We start from the raw sequence: 14015 nt of genomic DNA on the forward strand, positions 1-14015 counted from the left end.
GTCCTTTAGGATTTTCTGGTTTGATCTCCCTGCAGTCCAAGGGACTCTCAAAAGTCTTCAGCACCACAGTTTAAAAGCATTAGTTCTTCAGTGCTCAGCTTTCTTTACAGTCCAACTCTCACATCCATACATGACTACTGGAAAAACCATAGCTTTGAGTAAATGGACCTTTGTTGGCAAAGTGCTTTCTCTGCTTTTTAATACTCGTCTAGGTTGGTGATACCTTTTCTTCCAAGGAGCCAGCATATTTGAATTTCATAGCTGCAGTCAACATTTGCAGTGATTTTGGAGCCCAGGAAAATAAAGTCTATCACCATTTCCATTGTTTCCCCATCTATTTGTCATGAAGTGATGGGATCGGATGCCATGATCTCACAGATAGGTGAGAGCTTGGCAAATGATCAGTACTACATGATCCCAAATACTAATCGCTGACAGCTGCAGCAGGGGACTGAAACATCACCTTGATCTTGTAGGGAGAATGGGTGGGGTGGGGTGGAGTGTTGTGGATGCCAGTGTAGAAGTTCCTGTATGCTAACCAGAGCTCTGTCACTTGTCTAGCTCTATCAACTTTCTCTGGTATTTTTGGTTCTTTCCTTAGGGAATTTTCCCATAAGTGAGGTGATTGGGTCAAAGGGCACGAACGTTTCTGTGGTTCTCACGCCACCGGGCTGCAGACGCCCCAGACCGATGGGTTCAGGCTACAGGGTAGCCCCAGCTCTCCCAGCCCATGTAGTGATCAGGGTGCCCCAGGCGGTGTCCGGGGTGCCTTCCTGAAGGAGGCTGGGCAAGCAGGCAGGAGGTAAGCGCGTGTGAGCATGCCGCTCTCTGGAAAACAGACCGGCCAGCGGGGAGGCCGCTCAAGGCTGAGCCTGCTGGCTCCTGGATCGTCGCATCCTGCAGTTTCCCCAGACACGCCTCTGCCACTCCGTGTTGCGAAAACGTACAGATTTGAACTTTGAAAGAATTTCTCATTACGCACCCGGATCCCGCCGCCCATTTGTAGGCTTCAGATCTGAGCACACTGCAGGAGCGTAGCCCCGCCCTCAAAGCCTAGGAAGGCGGGTCTCTCACCGCTGAGCGAAGTCTCAGGGGAGACGTCAGGGGCGGGGCCGACCGTGGCCCCTCCCCTCCGGAACCCTGCCTGGGGGCTCCGCCGGAGCGCGCGTCGGGGGTGGGGCCAATTCGGGCCCCTCCTACCCGGTAGCCGGCTGCCCAGCGCTAGCCGGTGACGGCGGTGGCAGTCGCGGGCCGTGCTCTCGCCCCGGGTCGCCATTGCCGGGCCTCTTGAGCTGCCCCGCGCAGCTCCCTGGCCTCGCCAAGTACAGCGAGGCGGCTGGCCTCACGACGCTGCCCCCGATCCCGCTCGCATCCCTCCCCCGCGGCGTCAGGCAAGTCTCCGGCCGGCCCGGCCCGCGTCGCCGGCCTCCATGCCTGGAGGGGTGGGGGCGGCCTCCCGTGGGAGGGACCCGCATCTGGGAGAACCACTTCCACTCTCCAATCCCAGAGGCTCCCGGGGGCTCGATCGTGAGCCGCCCGGTTCCCGCATTCCCTCCGGTCCCAGCCGGGCTCCTCTCCACCTCCCCGAGGGGCCTGACCAGGGAGTTGGACCAGCAAATCGGTGCACTGATCACGCCCGCACCATAACTGGGGCCCACCACGAGGTCGTCCCTGACCGCCACCCAAACCTGCTGTTCTGCTTTGTTGCCCCCTCCCCAGAGTGCAGGGTCCCTAAAGGCTGCACCTGCCGGCTGCCCCAGCCCAACGAGAGAAGTGGACATGAGGTTGGCAGGTGGGTGGCTTCCACCGTGAAAGGGAAAGACTTGGAAAGCAGACTCGGCTGGAGGCCCAGCTGCCCGGAGGTCTTTCTGGAAGGGCGGGGAGGGCAGGAGTGATGGGACCACTGGGTTTGTTGGGTTTTGCAGAAACACTAGTGCAATGACCTTGAGCAAATCCTTTCACTTCTGAGGACTTCAGCTCCCAGCTCTCTCAGTCGTTTGAAGAGTGGTACGATAGTCTGTTTCTCCCAAACGGGGTGACTGGCCACTCTTTGGAAAAAGAGCTATGTGAGAGACGCCCCAAGGAGTGCAGCAGCTGGGTGGACAGGGAGATGCAGTGGTCTTAGACAAGAAGCTGATCAAAGTGGCCCTGGGCTCTGATGGGAACCCACTGCCAGTTCTGCTGTTGCCTGGACAGTTGAGACGAAGCAGGCTTGGGGTCCCCATCAGTTTCAGGGTGGACTTCCTAGCGGCGAAGGTTGCAGCACTATGAATGTATCCCAGGGAAGCTGGCCCATGAGGAACTGGCTGGGAAAATGTGGCCTCAAGAGTGGTCAGGGCTGGGCTGGGAAAACAAGAGTCACTGCTCTGTGAATGTCAGTTCAAGGCTGGGAGCAGAGGAGGGCACTTATACAGATAGTCGAGGCAGGAAGGGAGAGTGAGAGAAGGGTATGGACATAGGATTTGGGGATTCCCCAGTGTCACTCTGCGATGTTTTCACTTGCTGCACTGTATGAATGGAGGGATCATTTGCTGAAAGACAAAATACCGGAAGAATAGAGTTTACTTATTTGGGGTAGAAGAGAGAAGATGAGTTCTGTTTAAATATTTAGTTTGAGACACCTGTGAAATATCCAAATAGCAATAGTAAAGTAGCAGTTGGCTATATAGATATGGCTCAGAAGACAGGACAGAGCCAGAGATAAACGTTAAGGACAAGGAGATGGATGACATGATCTGGGAAGAGTCCATGGAAGGAGTGAGAAGGCCATGTGGGACAGAAACCAGGACAACGCAGGTCTTCAGGGCAGAGTCTCAGAGGACAAGAAGGGTGAGGAGCATCCTATGGGCTTCCAGGGTGCCAGCCCAAAAGGGTTTCTGCGGGAGGGATTCAGCCTGGGGACAACAAGGGCCCACAGATAACCCCAGGGCACTGACCCCAAGAAGGTCCTGCACTGGGGGCCTTGGCGACAGGCTGTCCTATGGGGCTGATGGAAGCCCGGGCAGAGGGGAGGAGATCGGAAGACAGAGGGACCAGGAGGGAAGTCTATGCAAGGAGGAAGGAGCCAGCCTATGTGACTCTGGAGGGGCCTGCGAGGAGGGAAAGGGAGCGGATGGAGGCCAGCAGCCAGCTGGGGACGTGATCCCCAAGGAGGCCTGTCCTCCTGCATCTTCGGAGGACGGGAGATATTGACAATAGAGGACGAAGAGTGAGACAGAGTGAGCTATTCCAAGAACCCCAGGCAGGGTGGGGAGCTGGGTGCCCAGCTCACAGCAGGGGAAGGGAGGGCTGCCTGGTCTTCTAAAGGGGTAGGAGCCTTCTCCTCCATCGTTTCAGGAGAAAGGAGGGCAGGGCGGTGGAGACTCAAATGCATGGGGACCTCAGGGGTTAGGGGGCTTCTCCATCAGCACGGGAAGGGGGCAAAGCCCTCTCGAGTAGGGGCTCTGGAAGTCCCCTCCACACCACCAGGGAGAACCAAGCCAAGAGCTTTCCAGGTGCAGTGGTCTTTCCTCCTTCACCCACCAGGAGCTGATCCCCCTCTCGTGCCTGGTGGGCGGCCGCAGATCCCCCCACTTTCTGTTCTCCCATCCCTTCCTCCCCAGCGGATGAGGAGATCCGCTCATGAGAAGGCCTGGGGTCGTCTGGGAGCTCGCTGCCCTCAGAGGTGGCCTTGCTCATCTCTGTCCTGCCTCCAGGCCCCCTTCGCATCGTGGCCCTGGTCATCACCGTGGCTGTCACCTGGATCGTAGTCAGCATCCTCCTCGGTGGCCTTGGCTTTCCTCGGATCCAGCAACTCTTCACCAGTGAGTGTGGGACTTTCCCTCGCCCCGCTACGAGGGTCGCTGGCGGCAGGCACCCGGACCTGCAGACTGAGGCTCAAGACAGGGCTGGCAATGGTCTGGTTTGTCTGTCTCTCCTGGGGGGACACTGAGAGCTTTCCCTGCTGGTCTGCCTCTTGGCGCCCGGCATAGCCTGACCCTTGCCACCCAGTTGCTTTGGCTGAACACACCAATCCCCACTCATTAGAATTCATTCAGTTCAGTTGGAGTCACTGGGGCCTGAGTAGGGGATGGGGGGGGGGCCTCGGCTGAATCTTGGGGATGATGCCCTTGTTGGTCCCCGGAGGCTTTCCACTGGGTTCTGAGATGGGGAGGGAACTTGACCCCTTCTTGCCGGGGACACCTCACCTCTAAGGACTTTTCACGAGTCCCATCTACCCTTTCCTGGAGCAGAGAGCTTTGCATGTGAACGTTTAGACTTGCCCAGGAATGTATGTGCCAGGCATAGACCCTGGCCCCTGATCCTGGCTTGCCCTCCACGTTGACTTCCTGGTACAGGACCAGGCTGCCCTACTAACAGAAACAACTCTCTGTACCCACAGGCCAAGAGAACTCAGTGACTGCAGGTAAGGTTCCTCTCACCACTGCTCCTGCAGTGTGCCTACCCCCTCTGACAACCTTTGTGACAGCCATGCTTGTACCCAGCCCACCAGGGTTTCTCTTCTCCATTTACCCCTCCCCATACTATAGCCCACTGGAGATGCTTGCATGCTGGGAGTCCAGAGAACAAGTTACCTCCTTCCAGAATACCTAGGGGGTCAGGCATAGGGTAGACATAACCATTCTGAAAGGGAGGAATTGTAAGGAATAAAGAGGTCATCAGTCTCAAGCAAGTCCAAATCCCAGCAGGGCAGATCCATTCCATTTCAAAGCCTAAGAAGAATCCTTGGGCCTTTGAGGGGGTGGAGGTTGGTGGGGCTCTGGAACACAGAGGACGATCTTACCCTCCCTCTGGGCCCAAGCCAACTGTGGCCTCTGAAGCTATTGACCTGCCCTTGGAATTATCCTTCCTCCCTTCCATCCTTTGTCTCTCTCAGTCCAGCCTGGAAGTGTTCCTACTTGTATACAAGTCTCCAAAACCTTGTTGATCTCCTGTGGAATTCATGAGGGTCTAAGCCATAGACTAAAGAGTCCTCCAGATCATTCCTGGATAACATCATCTCTCTCTCCTGGTTTCTGATGACACAGCTGAGTGGGTCCACAAGTCACCCGCCTAGCTCTTAACAAACAGTTGTCCAGCCACACCCTGGGTGTTGTCTCCTGAGCATGCCCTTCTCATTCATTTTTTTTTTTTTTTTTGCAATATGGTTAGGCTGAGAATTTTCCAGACCTTCACTTCTAGTTCTTTCATGCTTAACTGGCCTCTCTTCCCTCCCGTGTTATTGTGAGTGACAAGGAGAAATCCTCAACACTCTGCTTAGAAATCTCCAAGTTCAGCCCTCATGAGTTGTACCTTCCACAAAACACTAGAACACAATTTGGCCAAGTTCCTTGCCACTTGATGACAAGGGTGGCCTTTTGGCCAGTGTCCTCAAACACATTCCTCATTTCTGTCTGAGAGTTCACCAGAAGCACCTTTAGCATTCACATTTCTAGTGACATTCTGGGCACAGTGATGTGTGTATTCTCCACTAGGGTAGAAGCTTTCTCTACTGTTCTTCTCCCTTCTTTCTGAGCCCTTAGCAGAATTACCTCTAATGGCCATATGTCTACTAACAGTCTCTTCAAGGCAATCTAGACCTTTTCTAAGAAGTACCTCAGAATCCTACAGCCTCTACCCATTACCCGGTTGGAAAGTCATTTCCACATTTTGGGGGATTTATTACAGTAGCACCACACTTCCTAGTCTCAAACTCTGTGTCAATTTCCTGGGGTGGGCATACCAAAATGGCAGAAACTGGGTAGCTTAAACAGTAGAAGGGTGTTCTTTCTGTTCTGGAAGCTCCAAATCTGAGATCTAGGTATTGAAAGGCTACTCTCAACCCAGAGGCTCAAGGGGAGGCTCCTTCTGGCATCTTCCAGCTTCTGGTAGCCCCAGGTGGCCCCTGGCTTGTGACTTCATCCCTTCTGTCTCAGCGCCCATCTTCACATGGCCTTCTCCTCCACGTCTGTCTCTTCTGTCTTCTAAGACCACAAGTCATTAGATTTAAAGTGATTACTGAAGTTGCTCAGTCATGTCCAACTCTTTGTGACCCCATGGACTGTAGCCTACCAGGCTCCTCTGTCCATGGGATTTTCCAGGCAAGAGTACTGGAGCAGGTGGCCATTTCCTTCTCCAGTCATTAGATTTAGGGCCCACCCTATTCCAGGGTGATCTCCTCTAAATGAATTATTATGTCAGTAACCCTGTTTCCACTGAAGGTCACGTTTTGAGGTCCTGGGGCTTCAGAGCCTCTTCTGTGGGAACACAGTTCACCTCGTAACACACCATCCTCCTGGTGGCTCTCCTACTATCCTCTGTTCTCCCACCAGTGGCCAAAGAGCCTCCCTGGGGGTCCCTGACCTCGACCTGAGCCATGTCTCCTCCGCACCCCAGTTCCCTGGTCTGTGATCATTCATTTGTCCCTATGGGCTGGGCCTGACCACCCCCTCTCAGGTGTCCAGTGCCTCCAGGGCCAGGCCCAGGAATCATGCTGGTTGTCCCCACAGAGCCGCGGGCCAGGAAGTACAAATGCGGTCTGCCCCAGCCATGCCCTGAGGAGCACCTGGCCTTCCGTGTGGTCAGTGGTGCTGCCAATGTCATTGGACCCAAGATCTGCCTGGAAGACAGGATGTGAGCCTCTTGGGACGGGGCGGGGGTGGGGCGGGGAGGGAAGCAGGGGCTGTGTGCCGTTGATGGGCCATTGGAAAGCTCTGTCCCCCTACCAGGCTCATGAGCAGTGTCAAGGACAACGTGGGCCGGGGACTGAACATCGCCCTGGTGAATGGTGAGTTCCCCACGGAGCAGAGACACAAAGCTGGGTGGCAGCCTGCTACCCTCTGTCCACATGCCCACTCTGGGAAGTCCCAGTGGGGCCTGGGGCAGTGGGGGATGGTGTTTGGAAACTGAAGGCTCCACAGAGGAGGTGACCCAATGGACGAGAGCAGGGTAGCAATGAAGATCTCAAACTTTACAGGGATGGGAGGCTGCTGCCTGGGGAGCCCCCAGAGGGCCACCAATGCCTGGCAGCCTCGGGTGGGTCCTGGCATGTGAACCAGCAGCATGGTGGGCATGCACATGTTGGGGGTGTGGCGGGGAGGAGCTTCTGGAAGGGCTGCTGATTCTGGTGGGCTCCAAGTGGCATCACCCTGGCAGCTCCTGCAGCAGTGCCCAATTCTTCCCTCTACCCAGGGGTAAATGGAGACCTCATCGAGGCCCGCGCCTTTGACATGTGGGCGGGAGGTGAGTCAGGCCGCCGCTACCACTTTCTGACTGTGGGAATGACAGCTCCTTTGCCCTGAATGCTGTTCCCTCTGTAGGTTCCCCCAGGCAGCTCAAGCACTCCCTTGCATTCAGAAAAGGTGGGGAGAAGGACCGGTGTACGGTCAGGGCTTTGGCCCTGGCTTCTTACTTGTTTTCTGGGCTTCCCTGGTAGCTCAGATGGTAAAGCATCTGCCTGTAATGTGGGAGACCTGGGTTCGATCCCTGGGTCGGGAAGATCCCCTGGAGAAGGAAATGGCAACCCTCTCCAGTACGCTTGCCTGGAGAAATCCCATGGACGAAGGAACCTGGTGGGCTACAGCCCATGGGGTTGCAAAGAGTCAGCCACGACTGAGCAACTTCCCTTTTTCTTTCTTTCCTTACTTGTTTCCTAAACTCTTCTATTTCTTCTTATTTGGTTTCTAAACTCACTTGGCGACCTGGCTTGGCATGAATCCCTGGCCCACTCCCTGCTTTAGTTTCCTCATTTGAAGAACAGGGGTTGGTGAGGGAGGGGTGCTCAGAGGTGGCCAGTGCTCCATGGGACCTGTCCCCCCAGATGTCAACGACCTGCTGAAGTTCATCCGACCACTTCACGAAGGCACCCTGGTGTTTGTAGCTTCCTATGATGACCCAGCCACCAAGTAAGTGATGGCCAAGGCTGATCTCAGCCTCATCCATCTAGGGTCATGGCTCACCTCTCTTCCTTCTGTGCGGCAGGATGAATGAAGAGACCCGGAAGCTTTTCAGTGATCTGGGCAGCAAGAACGTCAAGGACCTGGCCTTCCGGGACAGCTGGGTGTTTGTGGGGGCCAAGGGTGTGCAGAACAAGAGCCCCTTTGAGCAGGTATGAGCACGAAGCCTGGTACCCCCACTGCCTGGCCCAGAGCAGTCTGCCCGCCCCTCTGGCCTGCATCCTCCAAGGTCCCCTTCTGTTTATGCCACAGCCTTCCCTGAATTCTGCCCAGCACACCTCCCCCTGCCCCACGGTGGTCCTGGCTCCCTCACCATCTGCACAGGGAGGGCAGTAACTGATCTCTCTCTTGTCTGGATTCCCCCTAAAGAACCTTTGAATGGGAAAGCTTTCACATGAGCAAGAGTCACGGTTAAGACACGTCCTCTTATATATCTTCAAGATGCTCATCAGACGTCTTAGCAGTCCTTTGGTTAAGACTCCCTGCTTCCACTGTCAGGGGTAGGAGGCAGGGGGCATGGGTTCTATCCCTGGTCAGGGAACTGAGATCCCTCATGCCACATGATACAGTACCACCCCTACCCCCAAAAGACTCTCAGTGATGTCCCATCCCTGTCAAACCCAGGACCCCAGTTCACCCTGTACACCCTGCTCCCCAGCTGCCCTAATTGGGAAACCCCCAAACCCTGCTACCCACAACAGGGCAAGGCAAACAGGCCGTTCCAGTGGTTTCTGGAAGGCTCCAGCTGCCAAAAGAGTGGCTCGGCTCCCAGACAAGAAATGTCCCTTTGGGCCTCACTCTTGGCACAGCTTTCATGGGCTCCCTGCGAGCGAGGTGAGGGCTGGGACACACCCCGTCCTTCCCTTCCCAGCACGGGCCAGGCCCAATGGAGTTCCAAGAAGCTGACCCCCTCCAGCTGTAAGGGGACAGCTGCCGCCATCTTTACATGAAAACACTGAGGCACTGGCAGATGGGGCTGGGTGCCCAGAGAGTGCCCACTTGGTTGACCCCGGCCCAAGGGGACAGAGGGTCTATCTGGCCCCGGTGGCCGAGGACTGAGTCCATGCCTTCTTCTACCCCACAGCACGTGAAGAATAGCAAGCACACCAATAAGTATGAAGGCTGGCCCGAGGCGCTGGAAATGGAGGGCTGCATTCCCAGGAGGCCTGCAGCCAGCTAGGGGCCAGGCTCACAGACGAGACTGAGCAAGGCTGCGTGTGCCCGGCCCCTGATGAGGCGCCAGCACAGGGCTAAGGCCCCGACCTCACGCCCAGCACGTTGGGGCTTTGAGGTGGTGACCAGCGACCAGACCGTGACCAGTAGTGGGGCTGCGCAGCAGACCCTGTCGCACTTTGTGTCTGGGGGGAACCCCAAGTACCCGTCTCCTATTCTGAAAGCTGCTCCCCTAGTCCACCCCCAGCCAGGCGAGTCCCAAGCACCTGCAGCCCCAGGTTTGGTAGTGGCTGCCTAGAAGGTTCGGGCACCTTCCAGAACCTCTACCTCCCAGAGTGCCTTGCGGCTCCATGGGCCAGGCCTGTTTCCAGCATGATTTGTCGTGCTGGGCCACCTGGCCACCTCCAGGGAGGGGCGGCCACCTTGGAGCCAGGCCAGCTGTGTGCTGAATTTGTGGCCTGATGGCAGTCTCTGGAGTGGCGGGTGGCCACCCCTGTGGTTTGTCAGAGGGCCTGCCTTCTCCATGACCTCTTAATAAACTGGTGGCCCCAATAGGATGAAGTGTGTTCAGAGGGGCAGTCAGGGTTGTTGGTGTCCTGGGGGAGGGACAGATCCCCAAGGCTCAACCGACTCGCCTCCACACCTTTCATAGGGGGCCTGTGTCTCCAGGGCGCATGTCGTCCACAGGCCCCTCTGCCCAATGGGCATCCCTATAGTTTTGCCTGGAAAACTGATTCTGGCTGCCAGAAACTGGCTGAATCCCTTGGACACAGGCCTGTAGGGACAGGAGTGGAGATTCAAATCAATCCAGGAGGCTTCCCCCTCCCGCCCCGGCCTCCCTCAAGAGCTGGCGTGTCTCCCCGCAGTGCTCAGCTTTAGATAGCTTTGAAATCAGGGCACGAGAGATCAAGGTGGGGGGCCATTTGGCACTTCTCAGAGATCACAGCTCTATTTCCCTGCATTGGGTGAGAACCAGCAAGAAATGATAAGGAGTTTTGCTGGAAAAGTGCACAACGGGGTGCAGAAATGGCCTGGTGTCAGGAAAAGGAGGGAAGGCAGTTTGGACTTCCCAGGTAGAGGAATCCATCAGGCACCAGCCAGGTCGCATTGAGGGTGCCATGGCGGGGGGCAGTGGACGTTTGAGTCCCCCTCTAGGGGTTAAGTGCTGCCGGAGTGTGAGTGCATCATCAGAAAAGGAAGGTATTTTAAAAAAAGAAAGAAAGAAAAGGAAGGTATTTAAGGAGGCGCAGAAGAGAGAGAAGCCCAGGATGGCCCAGGAGGAGAGGCTGTGGCTGTGGGGCCACGGTCACGGCCATGAAGGGTCAGAGAGTTGCAGATGTGAGGGCAGCCTGGATTGCTTGCCTGGGAGATGGTGATCACACGAGCTGAAGATCAGCCTGACCCTGTGCCAAGAACTTGAGGTGTTTTCATTTTTACATCGACTTTGTTTTCTAGAATTTTAGGTTCCCAGCAAAGTTGAGCAGAAAGTCCAGAGTTCCCTCATACAGCCTCCACTGAAACATCATCACCACCCAAAGTCCAGGGTGGGCATTGGGGTTCCCTCTTGGTGTCGTGCACTCTGTTTGACAAGTGTTCATAACGACAAGTGATAGCTGAGTCACTAAGTCATGTCTGACTCTTCTGACCCCATGGACTGTAGCCTGCTAGGCTTCTCTGTCCAGGAGATTCTCCAGGCAAGGATACTGGAGTGGGTTGCCATTTCCTTCCCCAGGGAATCTTTCTGACCCAGGAAATCGAACTCAGGTCTCCTGCATTGCAGGCAGACTCTTTACCAAGTGAGCTACGAGGGAAGATGCAATGACCAAGTACTTACCATTATAGTATCATCTATGTTATTCATCTTTTTTTTAACCTTCTATTATGGACATTTCCAACATCCTCCAAAGTAGAGAGAATAATCTGATGGATCTGGATGTACCCATTGGGGCTGCCACAAGGATCAACATGTGGCCAGTGCTTCATCTGCATGTGTTACCTGCTCGGTCCTCACAGCAACCCCAGTGAGCAAGTGCTGCTGTGACCCCCGTTTAGAGAAGAAAAATGGTCCCTGGTATGCTTAGGAAAGCTTCCCTGGGGCTGGGAGGTTAGAAGCCAGCTAAATAGGGCCCCACAAAGTTACTGACTCGCCCCAGATGAAATGCACCTTAGTCAAGGGACAAACTACAAGGCTGGGAGGTGCCTCTTATCTGCCATGCCAGCTGACCTGCCCCAGACCTTCATCGCTTATGCTGGATTCACACAGATGGAAGCGGCAGGCCAGCTTTATCCCCTACATGGCCCAACACACGCCAGGATGCTGACAGTGGGGTGGTGTGCAGCCCGCCAGACCTTCCAGACCTTCCAAAGTAGTGGGCTGTCTTTCTACACCCAGTGGTCCTCCTCCACCAGGGTTTTGTCCCCCAGGCCTACCCTCAGGAGTTAAGACATCCTCAGTTACAGTTACAAGAGCCAGGGTCCCAACCCAACTGGCACATGCAAAAATAAAGCCATGATAGCAGAGGGAGCCTGAATTTTCCTGTAACAGACCCCCAACGCCTACAGGTGACTCCAGCTCCAGTCATGTCCTCAGGGCTCTCGTATGTTGGCTCCCCTTTTTTTTGTATTCGCGTCATTTTCAAACGTGCTGTCTTCCCGGGCAGGGGGAGCACCCCAGCAAGAAAGAATTCCCATCTTCCCAGTCCCTAGGGAACTACCTCTCATTGGTCCAGATTGGATTATGGGTTTATCTTTGCCTCAATCTTTGTGGCCCTGATTGGCTACCTCTGTGTGACCCCCAGAGGCCAGCATTGGGGTCATCTACATGCAAACCTTGTGTACTGAGCGAGAGTGGAAGAGAGATGGCCCCCTAAAGAAAACTCAGGCACCACGACCTGTAGCTGGGCTTGTAAAAACGCCAGTTGTCACTACATTTCCTGGTAAATACCAAATGCATCCCATACTCATGCTTGTATAAAATATGCCTTCCATGCCTGCTTATTCATTGCACAGTCTTCCTGGAGGCCCCTGCCTGGAGAGCAGGAGGTAAGTCCACCTCTCAGGGTCATCATTGTGCTCTGTTAGCAGGATGGCGGTGGGTCTCCCGTCTGAAGTGCCCTGATGTTCTTTTAGATGTAACTATCATTTGTTCCATCTGTTTCTTGGTCCAGATTATTTCTCCTTTGGAACTAGATATCCTTGACTGACTCATAGAGACCTTCCTTCTCTAGGGTAAATTATTAATCCTCGAAACTAACTACAAACATTCTTATTTTTTGTTGTTGTTGTTCAGTCACTAAGTCGTGTCCAACTATTTGTGACCCCATGACTTTAATTTAGTCACCCCTTTTTCCTGGAGGGAAGGCCTCCAAATTCCTTCAGGTCAGACACCCCACCAGCCCCCTCTGGCTTTTCAGGGAAGGCTGGAGAGACTGACGATAACGGGGAGCAGCCTTCTAACTACATTTGTTCTCCTTGACCCCTGACACCAATTCTCATCCAGTTGGGAATATAAAAATGAAGGGTTCCTCAAGGGTGAACACATCGTTTAGGTTTTCCATCCCCCTTCTCCCTCTGGCCACTTTTACCCCATCCTCACACGACAGCACCACTGCTCCTTTGCAAAATTGCAGTCTTCAACCTAGCATGTGCCAAGCTCAGCCCTCTCACCTGTGCCAGCCTGCTTCCATCAGGACCTCTCAACCCCATTTGAGAGGGACAGTACAGACTTTCTGGAATACCAAGTCCACACACACACAAAAGGTTTATGTCTTAACTGAGGCTAAAGAACAGCCTAGAGCTACAGCTCTGAATGTTTCTTGATCACCGGCATAAACCCTCTTGAGTGTGCACCCCACCATGTGTGTCTATCTGCTTACACATCACATGCATGTACTAATCTGAACTTTATAACACACATACACAAATACAGTTCTCAAAAACTAAGGCTAAATTAAAATTAATAGATTTCTTTTTAGATGATTACAGTTATTATTTATTGGGAAAATAAATAAAAGTAAAGATGCTACAGGTCTTTTTGGACATTCTCTACAATGTGTCTTAGGAACCTTCTTGGGGCAAGAACCTGCAACTTTGGGCACCACTGGCCTCCATCACAGCCCTGACAAGAGGTTCCTCCAGAGCAGTGGGTAGCTATTGTCCCGCTGCCTGAGTGCGGTTGCCCAGCAACCTTTGAGAACATACAAATCTTTGATTATACACTTGCTCACTGTCTTCCCACGTCCACGTTCTACACCCTCACCACCTTTTGCCCTTCCTGAAGCCATGTGTTTGCACTCCTCCGTGAAACCTTAGGACCTTGCTGGTGGCCCCAAATAGTTTTGAAACCTCCGGACCTTACTGGTGGCCCCAAATAGTTTTGAAACCTCCGGACCTTGCTGGTGGCCCCAAATAGTTTTGAAACGTTCAGAAATCCACTGATCTTACACAGGGTGGAAATAGGCGCTTGGTCGATGCTTGAACGTAGGAAGGTGGAACATGGCCGAGACTGGGTCCCAGAGTATGGCTCCGTCAGAGTCGGCCCTCTGGCCACAGGGCTAGCGCCCTGAGCAGGCAAGTGACAGAAACCCTGATTCCCGGGTCCTGCCATTAAGCAGCAGCTCCCGGGCGTCCTAGCTTGGCTAAGGGCTAAACATGTGTCCCACTGACCCCAGAGGTCGCAGCGTGGTTGGGAAGGACTGGGGTGCCTACCCGGTGTGGGTCGCCCCGGCAGCGACCACAGAACACTGGGATACGCGTCTCGCTAGCCACACGAGACAGTCACCCGGCCCACCCCGACCCCGGAAGGCGGTCAGGCCGGCGCGCGCGCATGCAGAACCGTCGCTCCCATGTTACGTCACATCCGGTCTGGGCCCGCCCCGGCGGTGAGAGGTGAGGGGGCCGCCATGGGGT

At 54.7% G+C, this 14015-nt stretch overlaps 1 protein-coding gene across 3 annotated transcripts; it reads left to right on the forward strand.

Annotated features, from left to right (window-relative positions):
* The first annotated feature begins 1192 nt into the window (after positions 1-1192).
* FAM3A (FAM3 metabolism regulating signaling molecule A) lies at positions 1193-9659 on the forward strand. 3 transcript variants are annotated; one of them, XM_061136273.1, is made up of 10 exons: positions 1193-1391; positions 1720-1792; positions 3696-3803; positions 4382-4405; positions 6489-6612; positions 6708-6766; positions 7171-7221; positions 7799-7883; positions 7960-8086; positions 9019-9659. In XM_061136273.1, exons 2-10 carry the CDS (start codon positions 1780-1782, stop codon positions 9112-9114), a joined length of 687 nt encoding a protein of 228 aa, XP_060992256.1. In that variant the 5' UTR covers positions 1193-1391; positions 1720-1779; the 3' UTR covers positions 9115-9659. The 3 variants fall into 3 exon arrangements, with proteins under 3 accessions (XP_060992256.1, XP_060992258.1, XP_060992257.1); XM_061136275.1 differs by lacking the exon at positions 7171-7221; XM_061136274.1 differs by lacking the exon at positions 1193-1391 and having other exon boundaries at positions 1445-1792.
* The last annotated feature ends 4356 nt before the right edge of the window (positions 9660-14015 follow it).

The sequence above is a fragment of the Dama dama genome, chromosome X, assembly GCF_033118175.1.
Source record: "Dama dama isolate Ldn47 chromosome X, ASM3311817v1, whole genome shotgun sequence".
Lineage (NCBI taxonomy): Eukaryota > Metazoa > Chordata > Mammalia > Artiodactyla > Cervidae > Dama > Dama dama.

Coding starts and splice junctions, on each gene's coding strand:
- FAM3A (XM_061136273.1), top strand. Junction 7,222..7,798: donor CTTTGACATGTGGGCGGGAG/GTGAGTCAGGCC, acceptor CTGTCCCCCCAG/ATGTCAACGACCTGCTGAAG. Junction 8,087..9,018: donor ACAAGAGCCCCTTTGAGCAG/GTATGAGCACGA, acceptor TCTACCCCACAG/CACGTGAAGAATAGCAAGCA.